The sequence below is a fragment of the Parasteatoda tepidariorum genome, chromosome 1 (assembly GCF_043381705.1).
Source record: "Parasteatoda tepidariorum isolate YZ-2023 chromosome 1, CAS_Ptep_4.0, whole genome shotgun sequence".
Taxonomy (NCBI): domain Eukaryota; kingdom Metazoa; phylum Arthropoda; class Arachnida; order Araneae; family Theridiidae; genus Parasteatoda; species Parasteatoda tepidariorum.
The window spans coordinates 103974397-103997200 of record NC_092204.1 but is presented as its reverse complement, the minus strand read 5'-3'; the positions used below and the strand labels follow the sequence as shown (position 1 = coordinate 103997200).

At 29.3% G+C, this 22804-nt stretch overlaps 1 protein-coding gene across 5 annotated transcripts in view; it reads left to right on the top strand.

Annotated features, from left to right (window-relative positions):
• Nucleotides 1–22804, top strand: part of LOC107449794 (nuclear pore complex protein Nup153) — a 64272-nt gene that overhangs the window by 33962 nt on the left and 7506 nt on the right. For 3 of the 5 annotated variants that reach the window (XM_016065455.4, XM_071184567.1, XM_043042344.2), the window contains 8 exons: nucleotides 6308–6663; nucleotides 8228–8347; nucleotides 8451–8565; nucleotides 13113–13487; nucleotides 18208–18545; nucleotides 20000–20111; nucleotides 20942–21181; nucleotides 22378–22733. In XM_016065455.4, the coding sequence (XP_015920941.2) occupies nucleotides 6308–6663; nucleotides 8228–8347; nucleotides 8451–8565; nucleotides 13113–13487; nucleotides 18208–18545; nucleotides 20000–20111; nucleotides 20942–21181; nucleotides 22378–22733 (2012 nt within the window). The remainder of the gene's footprint in view (nucleotides 1–6307; nucleotides 6664–8227; nucleotides 8348–8450; nucleotides 8566–13112; nucleotides 13488–18207; nucleotides 18546–19999; nucleotides 20112–20941; nucleotides 21182–22377; nucleotides 22734–22804) is intronic. The other 2 variants (XM_016065459.4, XM_016065467.4) reach the window with 2 other exon arrangements.

Genomic DNA, 22804 nt, shown 5'->3' with positions numbered 1-22804 from the left:
AGTTTCAAAAATTTAAATCAAATCGAGAAGGAAAAGTAATATTGATAAAATTGAGAATGGAGAACAGTAGTTCAACATAATTGAATGAAATATCTTAAATTTGTATTAACCCTGTATAAGGCCTTGGAAAGTGTACCCCCAACCAACTTTGATAATTTTTATAATGACGATGGGAAGTTATTTTCCCACCTATAATTTGCGTGGCCATCTTCTGATAACTCTTGAAAATACAAAAACAATATCAATGAAGGGCGTTGTTCACATGTGATTTACAGTAAGGGTTGCTTGGGTTCAAGTAGAAAATCCATCTCATGGGAGCTATTTTATCTTGTGTGCTGTGCATTTGATCATTTTTCATCAAAGTTAATTTGTAATTAACGTGTTTATTAATATGGTTCTTTACACAGAGCTCATTCTAGGCAGGGTGCAAAAGTTTAAAAAAAGGGCATTATTATTCTAAAAAGGCAATAATTTCTTTCTATGGGCTTTACATGTTCTATCAAAAAACATTGTCAATTAGTAAAAGATTTTTTTTCTTCATGTTACTAAAAGTAGCAAAGCAATCATATTAATTACTAATTTTTATTAATAAATTAACATATATATTGAGTTAATGGGCTATTTAGTTTAGTAATTTATTTAAAATGTATGTTTTTAAGTGTCTGTAGTTATGATTTAATAATTTAAATGATTAATAAAAATTATGATTTAATGATAGTGGAAGTAACTGCAAACTTTCAAAGACAAGTGCAACAAGGGGGTATGATGGCTATTTTTCCTTTCCCATATAAATCCCATATATTGACAGCAATGACAAATTAAATAAAAAGAGTTGAAAATAACAAACGTTTTAAGAAATCCATAGTAGAGTTTGGGGAAAAAACAAAGAAGGATTGAGGAAAGAAAGCGCAAAAAGGGTATAGAGTCTATTATATCAGGGCGCTAATTTACTTCAGGGGCAACAGGGTGGATTTCTTTGACTAAAAGGGCAGCAGGATGCTGCGTCCTGTTTACCCTGCCTAGAATGAGCTCTGTCTTTACAAACCCAGAAGTTCAACGTTTTAAGAAATCCATAGTAGAGTTTGGGGAAAAAACAAAGAAGGATTGAGGAAAGAAAGCGCAAAAAGGGTATAGAGTCTATTATATCAGGGCGCTAATTTACTTCAGGGGCAACAGGGTGGATTTCTTTGACTAAAAGGGCAGCAGGATGCTGCGTCCTGTTTACCCTGCCTAGAATGAGCTCTGTCTTTACAAACACAGAAGTTCACGTTTGTAGCCAATTCTTCACAATAGTAATTTCTTAAAAAAGTTTAAAAATACCACTCACTAAAAAAAAAAAAAAGTTTTATTTTTGGTTTAAAATATCCCCCAAAACTTTTTTTATTTTTATTCAATTTTTTCAAATTATTATTATTTTTTTTTAGATTAAAGATTATTTTTATAGATTTTTTGATTATGATTTTTGCCTTAACAAAGAAAAAATTAATTTGATATTAGATTTCTTGAATGAACTAGCATATGTGTTAAAACAGTATAAAATAAAAATATATTAGAAAAGTAAAAATTTATGAAACTAAATTAAATATGACACTCATAAGCTTAAGGGATTCATGAACTATTAATGTATGAACAAATTGACCTACAAAGTTTATTTGTGTGTAATATTTCACATTAACAGAAATTATATTTTTATGCTTAGATAGTAGGTTAATCATAAGGAGTTAAAATCATGTTAAAATGAGCTTGAAAAATGTATATTTTAATATTTAACTAATTTTTTTCTTTCCCATCTTCCTTATGCTGTTAAAACAAATAATTTTATTTAGCAACAAGATTTAACAATAATTAGGAAGTCATTGTCTATATATGTGTATCTATCTATAATATACAATAGGGAACCGATTATCCGAAACGATCGGGACCATCGCTATTCCGGATAACTGATTTTTCCGGTTTTCTGAATCGCTACAAAAAGCCGTTTTTTTTATTGTTAAACCCAACTAAAAAAAGAAAAAAAAATTTGGAAATAATCTTTAAAAGAAGAAAAAACCATGAAGTAATACACTAATGATTATTTCCAAAATGATGGTAAGATAAACATCTTTCAAAAAAGAAAGAAAAATCCTAAAATCTTAGTAGGAAAAAAAAAAATTTTTAAAAAATGGCGGGAAAATATATTGAATTTCGTTCCGGTTTTTTTATTTTTCCGGATAGCGGGGGGTTCTGTACTGTATAACTCTTTATATAACCCTTGAACCTCGTTCCTGTGATTGGACATATTTTGCACCCCATGCCATAATCATGACTGGATAACATTCTGTACATTGTTACCACTAAATGCAGAAAGATTGTTCTTTTAGAGAGCTTAAAACATGGTTCGCAAATCACGTTGGTGGCAAATTCTTTACAGTTTTATCAAGTAATTAAGTAATTTTTAACAAAAGTATAGTCCAATAATTCTTTACAAAATTTTAAAAATATCACCGAAGAGAAAAATTTTCATCAGAAAAGAAAGATTATCTTAAATTAATTTTAAGGTAATAAATTTAATGAATTTTATATAAATTTATCTAAAAATATTTCAACATAACATTACTAGAAGAAAATGGAATATAATAAGTTAATTAATAGTTTCCCCCTCAATAAAAAAAAAAAAGTGCAACGTAAATTACTCATTATCTCATGCACCAACTAGCGACGGCTTTATTTATTTTTTCTAAGACATAATGTACAACTTTTTAGGGGATGTCTCAAATCTTTTATAAGATATCCCACAAAGCGAGAACCGATTCATCATTTTAAAATTACATGGTTTGTTTTTAGTGACAAAATGAAAGTATCAAACAATATCTGAAGTTGTGAATTGTGTGATCTAATTCGTGCAGTTGCAGAAGTGTTGATTAATTTCCTAATAATTTCATGTTGGTTGTTTTTTACTGTCATCAGTTTTTGTAATTCAAAAGCAATCTAGCATCTAACAGCATTATTCTATGTAAAAACTCTTTTATGCTAGTTTGTTACATTTTCTGCTTTTGAACTCAACATTCAATCAAGCCTAATTTTTAATTTGATTTGTTTGCTACTTTAAAGTTTATTTTTATTGGCTTAAGCTACTGCACTGTTTGAAAAGAAAGAAGATAATTTTATGATAAACATATTTTTTATTTCATTCAAATTTAAAAGCTCAAATTTCCCCCCTTGAAACATTGTATATGACATATTTTTTGATTAATCCTACATAAGTATTTAAAATTACAGCGTGCGTACAGACTCCTTATACTCCTTAGAAACTCCTTGGAAATAAAAAAAGTCTCCAAGGACTTGGAACTGCTTAGATTTCCAAATTAGTCCTTAGAAACTCCTTAGATTATTGCTTTGCATAGATGAACTTACTAAGTCCGCTGATGAATTTGCTGTCCAAGCTGGGAAACTAAATGATATGCAGTGGTGCAAGTGCAGCGCTAATCTGCTCTAATTGTGGAAATCTGCTCCTACATGCCCCAAATTGAAGTAGTTGGCTTAAATTGCTCCAAAAAGGATATTTTCCCCTGGGTATCGTGAAGTCACAATTTTGCGGCAACCAAGCTCCTGCCATGTGGGTTGCTCTGGATTCAGTGGGAAGGATTCTTGCACATTCATGTGCAACTCTGCTTTATTTTGCAAGATATTCTCAATTTCAGGCTTCATTTTCCACTCTCTGAAATGGAACCAAAACTTCTCTCGAATTTTTGGGGACCAACTAAACATTGCAAAATTTTAATAGCAAGAGAAAATTTTATTTCTCTTGTTAATTTCATACTTATAAGTGCTATCAACTTCGTACATGGCAAGCTAATGGCCTTCTTGCGCTATTCTATTTATAGATTAGTACCATGATCTTTGAATTAATTTACGGGACCATTCACTAAGTACATATTTTCATGTTGATCCTCAGAGCAGTCAAGAATCGCAAAGCTTCATAACCTCAAAATTTCCATCTCCCCTTTATTAATTTAATTTAATAAAGATAAAAATTAATTGAGTCTCTTAAACGAAATTTTTTATCTGAGGGACCATCCACTAATTGCATATTGTATTTAAACATTGATTTTACTTAATTGATTTTTTTAAAATATTTACTGCATTACTTATTGCATTTTATTATTGTATTATTACTTTCAAAATTTTCTGTGCTCTTTATTTGTTCAAGGAAAAAACTTAATAATATTATGAGGCAAGCTTGAAGAGAGGGGCTTTCAATATTTTAAATGCAGCAAAAAATCTGACGTTTTTCAGATTTGTCATTCAAAAATACTTTAATTCATCTCTTAATGATTTAAAAATGATCTTTGATTTAAAACAATTGATATAAAAAATTTAATTATCACAGATTTGTGAAATATTTTGAGTGTAGTGACAATATAATAATTTACTTCTGACAAAATTTTTTTAGCTTCAATACACATTGAATTTGCATTTAAAAATTATTTTTTTTTTTAATCATTTCATTATTGAAATACTGTACTAAGTAACCAATTTCAATAAAAATTTATTAGGGGCCATTCACTAATTTACATTTGTAATAAAAATTTATTAAAGCTTTCTTAATTTGCTTAATTTTTTACATATTTTTATGAATTCAGTATGATCAATATTAATCTTGTTAATGTTTTGTTGAATATGCTATTACCAATAACATTTATTAAAATTTTAAAGAAAAATACACTCGATAACTTTTAATAGTTAGATTAATTAGAGTCTTGAATTACTTTTTACAGAATTAAATAAAGTAATTATTAATTTAGAAAATAGTGTGAGCCACGCAATATTGAATTTATTTAAATTGCTTTTGCCAAAAGCTCTTTTTTTTCTTAAAGAAATATTTTGGCTATATTAAATTAATTTTTAGGTCTTTTCCAAANTCCTATTTCACCCGCCCCCTTACACTGGGGGCGGGTGAAATCTTCCTCTTCTTTCGTGTGGAGTTGAATGCAATGACGTCACATGTCGTTATCGAGTGACGTCCGTTCAGGAGTGGGGAAACTCGTACTCTCGATAGTTGGAATTGATATTGTATCTTGCTGTTTTTATAGTTTTTAATGCGTATTTTTCCACGGTTGGCAACAAGCTAGTAAACTAGCAACGTGATATCAATTATTCGCTTAGTCTTCGTATATTTAAAAAAAAAAAAAAAAAATTCAAGGATGTCTTAAGTCGAAACGGAAGTATGGATCAATTTGAGAAATATCCTCTCTTAGCAAAGCTTTTTAAATCTGTTTAGTGCATACCACATGGGAATGCCGATGTTGAAAGATATTTTAGTGTGAACAAAATGCTACTTGATAATAGGGCAAGTTTAAATTCACATAGTATTAATGGTTTGAGACAAGTTGTGTCACATATCAACAAAATAGGGAGTTTAAATAACTTTAAAGTTGACAAAGATATGATTAAAGTAGCTCGTGCTGCATTTAAAAATTATTCTGCTCGATTAGAGGTTGAGAAAAAAGAAAGTGAAAACACTGAAACTGAGGGGAAAGCAGATTGAAAGCTGCTGAAATTGATTTGCAAAAAAAAAAATGGAAGGCTTCTCAGGATCTCTTAGCCACAGCTGAAAAAATATTAAAGATGGGTTAAGTAATAAAGACATATCGAATATAGAAAGCGAACAGATCCTCTTATCTGAGGAAAAGTTGAGGATAGCAGAATATTTAACAGCATTGGAAGATACCAAATAGAAACTTAATTTTTTAATGCAGGAACTTTCATAAAAATGAAAAAAATAAGACACGTTATTGATGAACAAAAATTCTTGTTATTAAATTCTTGTTTTAATTCTTTTTATTACATGTGCTCCAAATCTTCGTTTCACTGCTCCAAAATTTCCTTTTTGTTGATCTAAAGCCACGTTTAGCCACTTGCACCACTGGATATGACTTAGCTGTCAAAATCTAGCAGTTTAAGAAAACTTTTAAAATAATAAAAATTGAATTACAAGAGTTAGAAGAAGAAAAATAACAGCAAATAATTTTACATGCTACAAGCAAACTTAATTAATAATTTGCTGTGATTTTTATTTCTTGCTATAAAATGCCTTAGATTTTCTTATGTATTCAAATTTAAAAACATAAGATTGGTAGGTTTTTATGTCAATCCTTAACATCTGTACTTTAACAAGATTTAACTGCTTTTTAATTTCTAAAAAAAAACTATCTTTTACACAAAGTTTTTAAATTTTTGATAAGTCCTTAAAATTTTGGACTCCTTGGATACTCCTTGGATTTCTTCTTCTGATCTCTGTATGAACCCTGAAATTATCTATTTACAGGTACACTTTCTTCTGTCAAACCTTCATCTATTAGCTCAGAAAACAAAGTAGCACCAACTGCTGATGTTCCTTTTAAGTTTGGAGATAAGACAATTGCTACAAGTGATCCCGCTCCTTCATTTGGCTCATCAAACAACCTTTTTACATTTGGTACCAAATCAGTTGCCACTAATTCGCCAAAATCTGCCGTTTCATCATCTGAAAACCCTACTCCTGTCGTAGGTAATATGCCTCAAAAACCAATCTTTGGAAATTCTCCATTATCTTCTTCTTTTGGGAAGCAAACAACAGGAGAATTAAAAATTCCTCCAGTTTTAATCTCCAAATCAAATCCTCTCTTCCAGTTTGGATCCACAGTGAGTATTTTTGTTCAATAATTATATTTTTACCTGTACTTAATATCCTGTTTGCCTTAAATTCATTTTTTTTTTTTTTTACTTTTTTAATCCAATCATGAGAAGCATCAGAAACTGGTTGATAGTAACATTGTCATAATGCATGTGAACTTTTTATAGTATATTTAAAAAAGGGCATGAAAAAACAGTTTGAAAGGTAGCAGAAAAAATAAAAATTTTGCCCGCCGGTTCCTGAAAGGAAAGAAATAACTTTAACATAGGGTTGCCTTGCAATTTCAATGGTTCTGGTATAATCCACTTATCATTAAATAAAGAAAAATATTGGAAGTCCTTCAGCCTAGAAGGTTTTCCAAGCACTTTATTACAAACTCAAGGCAAAATCTGGTTATTTTATTTAAGGCTGGACATTTTACACGACAAAGCTTACTCGTCAGCGCAAAATATCCAATCACCAATAGCGAACAACTGACAAATAGAATTTCGTATCAAGATTTAAAATGCTATTACATACTATTACAATTATACAATTGATATAATTATCTATATTAATATATAAATAAATGCTTTTGAATCTCTTTCACAGAGTATTATTTTCCAACAGTGAGAGTATGAAAAAATTTAATACTTGTGAATAAAAAAGACAGTAAGTTTTCAAAATCAGAGATTAATTACTGAAGGAATGAAAAATAATTTGCTACTGCAGTTTATTCCTATTATTAAAATTAGAATAACGTTGTATATTCTTTAATTGTCCCATAATTAGTAATTACCTCTAATAACTAGGACTGGGCTATAAATCGATGTATCGAGACATATCGATTTAACGCATATATCGNGCGATGCAAAACTGACGATATATCACGATATATAATTTCTAATATCGCCCAGTCCTACTAATAACCCATTACAATTGAAAAACTTATTAATATATTTTTAGAAAATAAATTAACTTTCCACAGTTTTTCACTTCACTTATTCATTTTCTTTTAACAAACTGAAGAACTTCTTTAAATTTAATGAAATCAGCTTTGCAGTTTTATCAGAGCATATTTTTACAACATGTGCAAATGATGCATAGATCTGAAACATTTTAGATTGCTGTGAGTGATGCAATGATAGGTAAACTTTTTGCTCAATAAAAATCTCATTTAAATACCAAAGAACTAACTTAATGCATAGATACAGTACTGCAATATTTAAATAGTAAAAACTGAACTACGAATAAAAAAAAAAAGATTCATTGAAAAATGTTTTGTTTGCACATGATACGAGTTGTGGTTGAAGGTATGATTTTATAGGTTTAAAAATGAATGAATATTTATTTCAAATAATACTTAGATGGTATAAGATAATTTAAAGACATCTTCAAAATCTATGTTGAAACATGTTAAACCCTTTTTTTTTTTTTTTTTCTGTAGAAAACCTGAAATATCCTTAATTAACATCACTTATTTGAAAAAAATTATCCATATAATGTACATCTTCGAGCTTAAAAAGAACAAACATATCATAAGGATAAACCATTAATGTAATGGACTAATTTATTTATAAATTTATTTTATAGGTTTCATCTGGGGAAACATCTTGGGAATGTTCCAGTTGCCACTCCAAAAATAATGGTGATAAAGATAAGTGTGCATCCTGCAGTGCTGCTCAAATAGATAAAATCAACAAGAATAATATTGTAAGATTTGGTTTTATATTCTGTTGGTTTATAACACAAAAAATTTATTGTGGTTGAATAGATATTAAAATTTTGAAAAAAAATTTTTGTTTTTCTCTTTTAGGATTTACCTTTGAAAGAAATACTTTGGAATTGTTCTAGTTGTCCTACCATAAATTCAGGTGATATAGCAAAGTGCATATCCTGCGACAGTCTCCGAGAAAATAAAAGTGCGTCAGGTAGTGCGTCAGGTTTTTTTTTTAAATGTTTCTCATCTTAAAAGCATGCATCGTTTTATAAGAAATTTGTATTTTTACATAACTTAATTAAACCATAGTTCTAATAACCATATCATTTCCTTTTATGTTTAATTATTTCATCCATCTTATAAGAAATTATTAAACTATTTTCGCAGTGGCTTATTACATTTGGGGAACAGGAATTTCTCAGAGAACAGCTTTCCAGAACATTCTGACACTTCTCCAAAAGTTTTTTTTGTTTGAAATATCTCCCAAATTTTTTTGTTTTTGTTTATTTTTTTTTTTATCATTTTCAATAACATTTAAATACCTTTTTCAGAATATTTTTTTCAGAAATTAGTTTTTACTTTGCTAAAATTTTTTGATAATGATTTTTGCTCTAACACAGAAAAAGTTCATTTGATATTACAGATTTCTTTAATGAACTAGCATATCTGTTAAAAATAAAAATATATTACAATAGTAAAAATTTATAAAACAAAATTTAAGATCCCTTTCATGAGCATATGAAATTCATTCACATTATTACGCCTGAATACATTAACGTTCTGCGACAATATTGTAGAATGTTACCGAGTTTTTGCAGTAAGATTTTTCTTTTAGGGAGTAAGAAATTTTGGTTTTCTTTTCTGCTGAAATCTTTGAAATGTTTTTTCTTTTCTGTAGAATTATATTCAAAAGACTCCTTTTTCCTGCATTGGAGGGGAAAGAGATGCTGTTAATTTTTTTATTCTCATTTAAGAGTGATGAAAAATAAAGTAAAAGATTTTCTTTTTATTTCTGAAATTTTCTTAATTTTTTTCTTCTTTTTCCTGTTGAATTAGTTTGAAAAGATGCCTTTCTCATGTATTGGAGGGAAATGAAATGCTCTAATTACTGGCTTCAAATTTTAATTTTATATATATATATATAGAATATTTTTAATATATTGCACACATGAAAATTTTTAGTCATGCATTTGAGTCTTCACTTTAACGCTCGCAACTTGTGCCAATTCCATTGTAAATGTGTGTAGTGTTTTTATAATTTTTTCTGTAATTATTGTCAGGAATTTTAACTTGGTTTTTTGAAACCCCAATGTCTTTCATTGCTCAGTTATTATTGATATTCTCGTGATTTTTTAAAAAATACTGATGTTATGGCATGCGAAATTCGAACAGCGGGTTCAAGAAATTGATCTTCCACACACTCAGTTTGCCCTGATATCCTCTTTAATCGATGCCGTGTTTCAATAGTTCTTTCGACAGTTATTGCTACTAAGTTTCAATTTTAAAAAGGCAAATCCCATTATATTTTATACAATTTACCAAATCTAAAAAACGAAATAACTATTGTGTTACCCTATACAAAATAGAGCTAATCATAATATTAGAATAAAAAAAATATTACATTTTCAATTAAAAAAGTTTTTATTTTATCCAATCATAGTTTTTTATTTTGTAAACACAAATGTTTTTGTTACTTTAAATTAGTAACATGTATATCTGTTATTATCATAAGTATCTCACAGAAAGATATTAGCACTAGAGAGGTTTGTGGCAGAAAGCCAGTAAAAATTCTGCCACAGGATTCTCCATTCCTAGCTTATACTGTTTTTGAATCAATAATAAAAAAAAAATTGGATTTGCTGCAAGTTTTTAATATATTCTTATCTCCCAATAAACCATTCATATAATTATTTTGTAAGATCTTTTTAGCACGTTTTAATGAATTCTGTACAAAAAATAATTGTGGGAATTATATTTTTAAAAATATTTGGAGTTTTGAAATTTATAAATGGTAGAAAAAATTATATTTATTAGCGTTATTTGCAGCCAACTATTCATTAGTTAACATTGTTAAACTTCTGAGCCAAGAAAAATCTGAAGCCCACTTTCTCTTAGGGCAGTGGTCGGCAAAGTGCGGCTCCAGAGCCGCATGTGGCTCTTTAGCTCCTTAAGTGCGGCTCTGGCGCAAATATCCACGGAAGGAGCAATAATATTTTCATTTAAAAAAAAACTTGGTAAAGAAAAAATTACTTCTTATTTTGATAAATTAAAATTCTTCTATTTCATGGTAGACATTACGTCTCATCTAAATCAGCTTAATCGTAAACTACAAGGGAAAGGAAACTTAATTTTTTCGACGTTAGAAAAAGTAATAACATTCGAAAACAAATTATCCATTTTTGCTCTGGATTTTGAAAGGGAAACATCGTTTCACTTTCCGAGCCTGCTGAAGCATTGCTAAGAAAATAATTCCTCTATTGATAAACACCATTTTAAAACAATAATTTTAAATATGAGGGAAGCATTTCTCAGCTGGTTTCAGGAATTTAAAAACAGCAGAGCAACTTTAGCATTTGTCAAAAATCCTCTTAATGCTACGATAACAGAGTTGAAATTTTCTCCTTTTGAAATTGACATTGGTAGCTTTGAAACACAATTGCTGGATTTAAAAAATAAGGAGATACATGGCTGTCTAAATTCGAACGTTTTTGTGTTGAAATGGAAATATTGGAGTAGAAAAAATTTCATCTTAGTTCACAGCACAAGTGGTCTGCTTTGAATGACCTGGAGAAGGAAGACACGATCATTTTCAACGCTTGGAATAAATAGTATTCCTTACTCTTACGATCAGCTGAGAAAGCTTGCATTTGGTGCTCTTTCCCTTTTGGGTTCTACATATATATGCGAAGAAACTTTTTCAAGTATGAACATTGTCAAGAGTAAACCGAGAAGTCGTCTTATTGATGAGAACTTGGAATCATGCCTAAAATTAAAAACAACAACATACAAACCTGACTTACTCAAACTTTCCAAGGAGATGCAAGCACATTGTTCGCATTAATAAATATTTATTAAGTATGAAATTTAGTTTTATTTAGTATACTACTTATTTAGTGTAATAAAAGTTTACTAAACAAGCAGATTTGGCTCCCAATTTTTTTAAAAATTGCTGTAATGTTCATATTTGGCTCTTTGGCTAATAAGTTTGCCGACCGCTGTCTTAGGGGAAGCAAATTAATGACTTTCGTAAATCAACCTTAATTTAAATTTAATTACTGCAATATTAGTTCTTAAATTTTTTTACTTAATTTTCTAACTCTTAAATTATTCTCTTAAAGAATTAAGTTTTATCTTTTAATTCCGACTCAAACTAAACAAAGTCAAAGCAATTTTCTAAAATATTTATATATTTCTTTTAACTCTTTAATTTAACTGAAATCAATATGAATTTCTATTTGATTTGATACTAATGTCAGGGAATATTATTTCAAGATTCTGCATTATTTTTTTTACATCTACTTTATTATTATTTTTTGAACTATCAATGCACACATTTAGTAAAAATAATACTACTAATAATCCCCTTGGCAGAATAGCGGCGACATCGTCGCAGAACATTGCAGAGTTTTTGCAGAAAGATTTTAGTCCCATTCGCATGATTTTGCCGTCTATCTTTATTTTGGAATTACTGCATGAATTTTACGATTTTTAATTTATGTACAAGTTTTAATTTACTATCGTTTAATTTATTTATGAATTTTAAATTTTGTAATAATTTACAAAATTAGAAAGGGGAAATAATTAGGGCGTTTTTCTACCTATGAAATGCAAGAAAGTGCCAATAATATTAGAATTTTAAAATATATTACTTTTACAATTAAGATTTTCTATACGTTTTTATTCTATACTATCTTCTGTAAGCACAACGTTTCTGTTACTTTAATTTAGTAATTTTTATAATTGAAAGTATCTTAAAAATATATTATTAATGCTAGGGAAGTTTGTCTCAGAAAGCCCGAAATAATTCTGCCACAGGGCTAATAATAATAATTAAATGGAGAAAAAAAACTTTATAAATTATTATGAAAATAATTTAAATATTTTCCTATNATTGAAAGTATCTTAAATATATTATTAATGCTAGGGAAGTTTGTCGCAGAAAGCCCGAAAAAATTCTGCCACAGGGCTAATAATAATAATTAAATGGAAAAAAAAACTTTATAAATTATTATGAAAATAATTTAAATATTTTCCTATTGTAGAAAAAAGCTTCACTGACTTTTTTATTATTTTTCTTTCGTAATTTGCAAAACTGTGACAATTTCCCCATATTTTATTTAAGGTATAATATATTTATGGGTTTGCTATTATTATAAAGCAATCTTTTTAGTAAAATAAAATTACCTATAGTGTTATTGTGAAGAAGAAAAAAAATACGATATGGAATGTAAAAATTTGGACCTGCTGCACCATCAGATAGAAAATCTATATTAAGTTTGACCCCTGTATCGCAGCTGTCCTTACTGTTTAAAAACATGTAACGTAGGAATTAACAATTATTATTCATTAATAATTTTTATTTTGTGTAACCAAATTAAGAATTCCAAGAAATTAAAGTTTTCATAAAAGAATAACATGGAAAAATTCTTATTTAAGCTAAAATATAGTGATTTTTAGAAACATGTTTACTGAATACCTGTTGTATTTGAATACAATTAGTATTCTGTGGATTTCTAATTGTTTACTTTTCTTACCTAGATTTCCCATCAAAAGGAGCTGGTGATGTAAAATCTAAAGATAGCATTGCAAGTTTCAATATGCCTTCTACAACCAGTGCATCCAGTTCTCCATTTACTTTTGCTGCTGTTGCTTCATCTTCTACAACAACTGCTGCTATTCCTGCATCTTTAACAACTACTGCTGTTACTACATCTTTGACAGTTAATTCAGCAATTAGTGCATCTTCAACAACTAATGCTGCTAGTGTATCTTCTGCAATTACAACTACTGCTACTACCAGTACTGGATTTTCATTTGGTGCTACAACTAATGCACCTTCTGCTGGTACTTTTGTCTTTGGTGCCAAAAGTGAGCCTGTTTCTACAGCTTCATCACTATTTAAATTTGGCACAGGTAAAATTAAATATTTTGTGATCAAATTATATCTTTTTCTTCACATTTTCAAAGAAAAAAATTTTTTTTCTTCTTAATTTGCTTTACACAAGTAAAGAGTATAATCGATTCCCATTCATTTATTTGAAATTATTCCAAAAGAATTTTATAATATACTGCTCTGACCATATGAAATTAAACAAAAAAACATTATAAAAAATTATGTGTTATGTTTTAACTTTTTTTGCTAACTATAGAAAGCAAAAAATACATGTATTTGTAAAACTAGATTATATTTTTTAAAAAAAAAAATTCTTTTACTAAGATATATGTATAGAAATCTTGTTATCTAGTTTAATCAAGATCAAATCTTAATTAGATAACTAAATATTTGTATTAAGAGGTCACAGTACCCTTGCAACATTTTTTTTTAAATAAAGGTATAATCCTTCATTTTGTGGGTGCTTTACATGCTCATTTAACTTATAATCAATAATTTATCTTAAAAAAGTAATTAAACTGTTTAATTTTTTAAAAATTTAAAAAACAATTGAAAAAATTCGACATTTTTAAATCCCTAAGGCTTTTTTATTTTAACGTATTTTCAAAAAATGTTTTCTTCTTAATGATTACAATATTCATCTTAACAATTTTGTGTATTCATTTGTTGAAATAACAATTAGACTATTTTTTATAGATTATTGTGTAAAAAAGTAGCAAAAAAAAGGTCCTGTTAGATATACAGTGATACCTCGAGATACGAGTTTAATTCGTTCCGTAACCTTGCTCGTATGTCAATTTGCTCGTATCTCAAAGCAATTTTCCCCATTGAAATAAATTGAAATACCATTAATCCGTTCCTGCCCCAAAAATGCTACCTCCCAATTGTTTTTGTTACTTGTTTTTGAATAAGAAAAATGTATTTATAAATGACAAATATTGTATAAAAACATAATAAAAGAGAATGTAAAGCAAAAAAAACTGGTTTTATAAAGTGTACATACATATTTGTATTTTGGTCACTTAAGTGCAACTTACGCACAACTTAAATGCTACTGTGTGCTTAATTTTAGTCGCTGCTTTTCTCTTCTCTGGTCTTCGCTTTTTTAGCCGGATTATAAAAAAAACTGTCTAAAGAGGTTTGTTCCTTCCTCCTTTTCAGAATGCTGCAGAAATGAGTTAGGCAAGTGTCATTAAATAGCTCCAATGTACGACCAGTTGCAACTTTTTCGGGGTGTTTCTTTTCCACAAACTGAAATTCTCTCCTACATTCCCAAGAACTCTTTTATCTCACTTGTAGAGATAACCTCCTCCACCTCTGGCTATTCCTCGAAACTAATTTCTTGCAGAACCCCCGAATGCTGCTGTAACTGTAACTCATGTAATTCCTCGGTCGTCAGTTCCTGAGAGTGCTCCTCAGTGAGCTCGTTCACGTCTCTCTCACCCATCAGCAGGTCCATGGATTTTCCCAGAGACACAATCTCCTCCTCCACTGGCACTTTGGGTTCGAAGCTACAGACACAGGCGACAGCACAATTTTTGGCTACAGACTCACTCAGGCCACAGCTTCTTCCATGCAGAGGTCAAGGTCCTCGTTGTAACACTCAACCAGGCCTGATCAATATTCCGGAGGCATATCACGATGTTAAAGTGGTCCTTCCAGCCCTCTCGAAGGGTGAGGTTTGTGTTCTCTGTCACCTCAAAGCAGCGCCTGAGCAGGTGCCTAGTGTACAGCTTTTTAAAATTAGAAATCGCCTACTGATCCATGGGCTGCATGATAGGAGTGGTGTTAGGTGGTAGATAGAAAACCTTTATAAACTTAAACTCTTTGTGAATGTCATGTTCGAGGTTCGGTGGGTGAGCAGGAGCATTGTCGAGGACGAGAAGGGCTTGCATGGCCGTTCCTCGTATCTCAAAACAAAACTTCACTCGTTTGACAGCTCGTATCTCAAATAACTCGTATGTCAGGGCACTCGTATCTCGAGGTACCACTGTATATAACATGCTGTAAAAATTGTAATATCTCATAAAATGCTTATTTCATGTACAGTTCAAATAAGTGTATTATGATTGAGATAAAAAAGTTTACTTCAAAACTTTATCTTAAATAGAAGAAATTCCTTAGGGATTTAACTGAGATTAAAACACAAACTTATCTATGAGAAAACGCACTTTAAAGTCTGTCCGCTAAGCAAGTTTCTGTATTAGGGCAATCTAAAATCATTCATAACTTTTTAAAAAATTTAGATGGAGAGATGATTTTTTTTCAGTGCATTTGAAATAGTTTGAAGTTTTATTATAGGCAATAAAAAAATTTTTTTTTGATGTTCTGGTCATTTTTTGGGCACTGTGACCCCTTAATGAAGAATTCCAAATAGGCATACCTGCCAAGTTTCCTGTTTACCCGTATATTCCTAAATTTCTCCGTATTTGTTGAAGAAATTTAAAAAAATAAATAATAATAGCAATTGGTGGTAAAATACCGGGGTGATTGTGGTGGTCCGGAGGTACCCCGGAATTCCTGGTTTTTCATGTTATTGTTGCAGGTTAGAATTGGCAGCTTACCTTTCAGTTTTGTAGAAAATCGCAAATTAAATGGACAGGAATAAAAAGTTCTCCAAATAGTGATAAACGCTCTTTTTGTAGCAATCCTTATGCGTCAAGGATTCTGAAGGCGCCTGCCGGAGGTTAGGGGCAGTAGTGTAAGACTGGGGTAGGGGGTGCAGAGTGTGCGAGAAAGACAGAATTCGTTTCTTCTTTTTTTTTGTGTTCAGAAGGGGAGAGGAAATCATTACTGCTTGGCGAAAATTTTTATAATTAAAAGTAGAGGCTGTAGGTTTTTAGATTATAGTTGCACGCTGCACTACTAAGCAGCAAGTGTAAGAATTTTCCTTGGTGAAATATTTTTTGTTGTATATTCGGCATGCAAATTATTTTTTTTTAGTCATTTCATAAATCACATTTTTTATGAAGTTTTTAACAGAAAAAGTTGATATTAGTGATCTAGAAAAAAACTGCAAAAATAGATTTTGTTTTGAGTGGTTAATTAAAAAAGACATCTTGGAAGAAGAAATCAATGTGTGGTGTGGCAAGATTGTGATACGGTACATATTTCTGTATTACGTGCAATACATTAATGAAATATCACAATGAATGGTTTAAATCTTTGATGAATCATTTTGGAACAGTTATTCATTAAAAACGTCGTCAATCTGTTAGGAATTCCCAGATTTTAAATTCACTACTGATGAACCGTCTAACTCATACTGATGAACCGTGTACTGTCGATTTGGCCACACGAAAATCTAGGGCTGAAACTCTAGTTTTGTCATTTTTGGCTACATATTCAATTCCTTTTTCTTTAGCTCCACAAATTGTTGAGTTAACTAAAACATTATCACGTGATACCATGGCATTAAATTCATTAGACATTAGTTGAGCAACAGCATCATAGAAGTTAAAGTATGGACTTACCAAAACAATAAAAGAAAATCAGTACTAAGTATTTAAAAAATATTTTTTCCCTCAACATTGATGAGAGCACTAATAGAGCCTCTGAGTTTATTTATTGTTTTTTATTTTTAATAAAATATTTAGTTTTTACTTTAAATTAATTTTAAACTTTCTGTCAGTTTAGTTGCGCAATATAAGTACTCCGTGTAATAAAAATTATGAACAATTTTATAAACGTTTAAAAATTATATGTATGTTTTTATTACAATTGAAATGTAGTTAGTTGTGTAAAAAAAAAAGTGATTGTAAACATGGAACTATTTATTAAGTTTCATTGAAAACTAAAATTTCTTTTAATTTATCTAATAATTATTAGAATAAAAAATTTATTGACACTAATTCTATTAGAAATACATTCAGAACAAAAGCTTAATTTCTATTTATTATTTAATCAATTTTATTAATTAATTTTAACATGCAGTTCCAAATATGTGTTTAAAACTATTTGTATTTTACATATTGTATGTAAAATAATTGAGTTTTTACATATAAAATTTTCAGGGTTTATCACTGTCACAATCACCCCTGAAAATATCCATTGATGGCAAAAATACTCCTCTTATTTCTCTGCAAATGCTGCTATTGCCAGTTCTGCAGTATGTTGAAAGTCGAACCATAATAGCTCATTGGATAGAGCTTTCGCCTTCCAATGACGATTGAGATGGCTGATCTATACGAATTCCGCATCCAGCTTGCATCGACCACAGTGATGTAAAACATCCTCATTGGTAGACAGATCACAGGTTAGAGTCCTCTTGCCGTCAGGCTAACCGTTGGAGGATTTCATGGTTTTTCTTCTCCATGTAGCTCAAATGCAGACTAGTTCCATCAATAAGTCCTCCATGAATGCAAATTTCTCCCTATACTTGATCCAGGAATTCCCTTTTCTGAATTGGTTAAATTATTACAAGGCTACGGAGTTGATCATTAGTAGTCGAAAACACAAAATTGGATTGGCTGTTCCACAATGGTTATAAAATAAAATAATTTAAGTAAATATAAATGGTTTTAAAAAAGTCTTTAGATTAAGATTTATATACACTGTATTAAGATTTATATTTTGAAATTTTTCACAATCTAGAAAAAATGTTCCATAAAATTATGCTTTTTTAACAAAAAAAAAATTAAATTGAGCATAAATATTTTTTAAAAGAGGCATTGGGATCTTAGATTGAACTCAGGTTATAAATTAACTTTATATAAATATTTTTATTAATTTTTTTTGTAGCCACTCTTTCTACTTCTAAGCCTTCAACAACTGGCTTTGAAAATAACTTGTCTGCAGCTGCTGTTGCGCCCTTCCAGTTTGGTAAATCATCTGTTGCAACGACAACTGCTCCCACATTCGGAGCTGCTAGTAACACTTTTACATTTGGAGCAGCTAAAAGTGAATCAAACAATTCTATCAAACCTACAGTTTCTTCATCTCCTGCATTTGGTACTTCACAATCAGTGTTTGGCACTGCTGTTAGTAATGCAATGTCTACCTTTGGGACATCTGGAGGACTGAACCTTGCTGCTCCGACTGTCTCCAAAACAAATCCTCTTTTCCAGTTTGGAGCTAATGTAAGTCTGTACTTCATATTCTTATATTCTTTTTAGTATTTTACAAGGTGTAAAAATGTGGTTTCCTTATTAAATATAACATGTTTAAAAATAAACAATTACATACATGCCAACTTTTACGCATTTGGAGTGGTAGTAAAATGTATGCTTTCTATATATTCCTTGTATTTATAAACTTAATTTAATATCTTTTTGACCACCAATATTTTTAAGCGTCTATATTAATGTGTAATAGTGTCACAAGTGTGCATCAGCTTTTTCAAAATACAGCGTATGTTTCTACCTAAAATTTGTAATTCAAATTCTATTTTGCTACCACTGGGGAAAATCTTCCTTGAAACAATTAAAAGTTGGCAGGTATGCAATTATGTAATCCTATCAGCATAATTTCTCTTAGAGAAACTTGTTAAGTTTAAAATTTATATTATAGTAGAATATATTTTCTTAACTTACTTTTTTATTGATTTAAATTGCTAGAAATATTTCAATGTAAATTTTTTTTTAGTTCATGTTGCACAAAATTTTGATGATAATGATATGATCTTAAAAGGTTTTTTTTTTTATTATATGTAATTTGAAAAATATATATGTTTTTAATTTTTGGATTAATTTTTAGCTTACATGTTTAAAAACCTATCCCTAAACATTACAAAAATTCCAGTACTGCCACCTGGTGTATAGATGAAGAAATAAACATGATTCCCAACAAAAGAAATAGATTGTTCATATCTTTTTGGCACATTACTGATGTTGAACCCTACTGCCCAGAAATATCACAGGCGCAAGAAATAGGGGATGGAACTACACCCTGTCAATCCGACAGGAGTGAAAAGATAGTGGTTAATGTTTGAAAGAATAAATCTTTATTTTTAGTTAATATGCAAAAAATTTTATTAGAAATAGCTGTTTAATTAAAAATTATCCATCTATTTGTTTTACCACAAATCATTCGTTAAAGGTTCCTATAAGCCAGAGAAAACACAAAATATCTAATTTGTATTCTCCCCCTTGGATTTAATATTCGCTGAATAAAGAATTGTACGGTTTTGCAGCAAATAAGTGATAGTATTATTATTTATGTAAGTAACCTTGGAGGTTAAAAGTATTAGTTACAATATCTATTATAATTTAATGCAAATATTATACTGTTAAGTGGTTAAATCGAAATATAAATTTGTTCAAAATAATAAATTAACATTTCCTTACTTCAAATAACTTTTTAGATTTTATGCATTGAATAACAGTTTTTGTATGCAAATTAGAGTGTTAAAAATTCAATAGAGAAATTTTTTTAAAAGAGACTTGGAAAAATGAGAATATTCTTTTTTGTTGTAGCTGTCATTAAGCTGAATTTGAAATATTTTATAAATAACTTAATTACAGTCTTAGCTTAACCTAATACTAATAATTTTTTATTATTTGAACACAAAAGTTGATTTAAAGCATTTTTGTAGGCTCCATCTGCTGAAGCATCTTGGGAATGTTCTAGTTGCCGTGTGAAAAATAATAGTGATAAAACTACATGTTCATCTTGTGGTACTCTTCGACAAGAGAAAAGCATTTCAGGTAATAGTCTCCTTTCAAAATTTAATATTGTATTTATTGAGTAGCATGCACTGATGGTTTAGATCAGGAATCGTAATGATTTTTGCATCACGATATTTCATTACATTTAGTATTGCTCGAGTTTGAATTCTTGCACATTTTGGGTATTTGATTTATTAGGGCAATTATTCTTGTAATAAACTCAATCCTCTGTATTCTAACAAATAAAGTGTCAGAAAATGATATAAAATTGACTAGTTATCAATAATAAATTGTATATATCTAAAAAAAAAATTAATAAATCATATCAATAACACGATACAAATCATCAGTAACAAGACACCACATTGAAAAAATTAAAAAAGAAGAAAAGGCAGAACAAATTGCAGCTGTAATTTAAATACATTAAATCAAGATGCAAATGGTGTGAATATTCATTAAAATCTTTATGAACAAAAAATATAAATGGCAGGGAGTGGGAAATATGTGCCATTTATTAAATCTTCTCCGAATCCTGTCACAAAATGTTGAATAACTTATTTTGATATATATTAAATTTTTTAGTTAAACTTTAATAACAGTAAGTGTTTTTTAGTGCCACTGCTAGTTATCTTAAATGTTTTACATAAATAAGACACAACTAGAAAAATCAGTCCTAGTCTGTTTAAAAAACAAAAACAAATTAAGGTATATTTTAAACTAAATGCTTGATAAAGTGTCTTAAGTGAGTTTCAATCATATCTTAGCATTGTATGAGTTAAACTGATTTTATTTTATAATTAGATATAACCCAAATACTATTTTTGTCTTGCTTTATCAACTTAATTTGACAAAATGAATTTAATTACCAGGTTTTACATTCAAAGGAACCAATGATGCAAAATCAAACACCAGTGCCCTAAATTTCAAAGCAGTCGCTACAACAAGTTCTCCCTCAAGCGGATTTACATTCAATGCCCCTTCAACAACAACTGCTGCTTCAACTGGTTTTACATTCAGTGCAACACCTGCATCTTCTACTGGTAATTTTGTGTTTGGAGCAAAAAGTGAGGCAACTACTGCATCAACACCATCTTTTGCATTTGGTTCTGGTAAGAAATTAATTAAAATAAATTATTTACTGTTTTTTAATCAGATCATTTGCGTGTAATTAAGCGATCCAATTGATGCAAAAGTGTGAACTGCTGTTATAATACTAAGTGTCACTTTTAAGTTTAAGAGAAATATGTACTAGTGTAAAATAATGAATTAGGAATCCTCAATGGAACTTTTAAAATTGTAAAGCAATTCTACTTTTGCTACTTTCAAATTTTATAGCGAAAATTAATACACTTAAAATAATAATAGTTAAATACATTTAAATTAAAAGATGTTAAGGATGTAACTTGTTTCTTGACAGATCAATACTATTTGAGGTAAGAAAACAGACCAAAACGAAACAGCATGAAAACAGTAAAATTTAAAAATAATTGATTTTTATTTTCTTTATATTAAGTGGAAAGAAAATTTTTTTAAATTTGTTCTTTTACAAAAAAAGTGCATTTAATGCATGTAATTTATTAACGTCTTTAGAATTTTGTATCACGTCTCTATATCAAAACCTTCAAAAATTTGAAGTGAAAAAAAAAACAGCTACAAAGTTTGAAATTTTTTTCTTGAATTCTTTGCTCTATAGTAAACCATTTCACCAATATAATGCTATACTTTTATTTTAAATTTGTTAACAATTAATAAATGCTATTACTTCTTATGATTAATAAATATTTAGGACAATTTTATTTTATTCGTTTTTTTTTAATGAAATCTAATATCATTGATAATAAATCATTTGTTTGCCCAAATACCAAATTGTTGCTATTTTTAGTCCAGTTGATTGAAAATTTTGCATTTGGCCAAATGAGAACATATCTATAACATCCTTTGAATGTATTAAGTTATTTTTTGACAATGTTTTATATCCAACAAAAAAGCTAATTTAATTATAATTTTAAAATTAAACAAAAAAAATTTCTTAAACAGGAAAAAATATGTATATGATATAGATTTTGTTATATCTATTGTAAATTTTATCATTGTATTGTGTAAGAATATAAATTATATTTAAAAAATATGCTTAAATGTTATATCTGTGCAACTACTATTTCTGATTATCAAAATGTCGTTGATATAAATGTTAGTTGTGTTATCAGTGGCAGTCGTTTTTATGAATATTTTAGTCTTATTATTTCTATCATGCAAAAGGATAAATATTAATATGTTTTAAAAATTTACAAATGTTCTTTCATAGGAAGTGCTTCAACTGCCAAGCCTTCAATTACTACCTTTGAAAATAATTTATCATCAACTCCAGCTGTGCCATTTCAGTTTGGAAACCAGCCTACTATTGCAACTAGTGCACCCACTATTGGATTTGGTGGAGCTGCTAGTAGTGCTTTTGCATTTGGAAATAAACCAGAAACTGTTAACTCTCTTCAACCAGCAGCTAGTTCTACTCAAATGCCTGTGCCTGCATTTGGTAGTGCACCTACTCAGCCGATGTTTGGAAATTCAACAACTCCCGCTTTTGGAAAACAAGCTCCAGGGGGTTTCAATTTTGGTCTCCCCACTTCTTCCAACTCAACTCCTGTCTTCCAGTTTGGAGTGGTAATATGCTTTTAGTTGTCATACATTTTCTTAAATTAGAATTAAATATATAAGAAATATAAAAGTGAGGG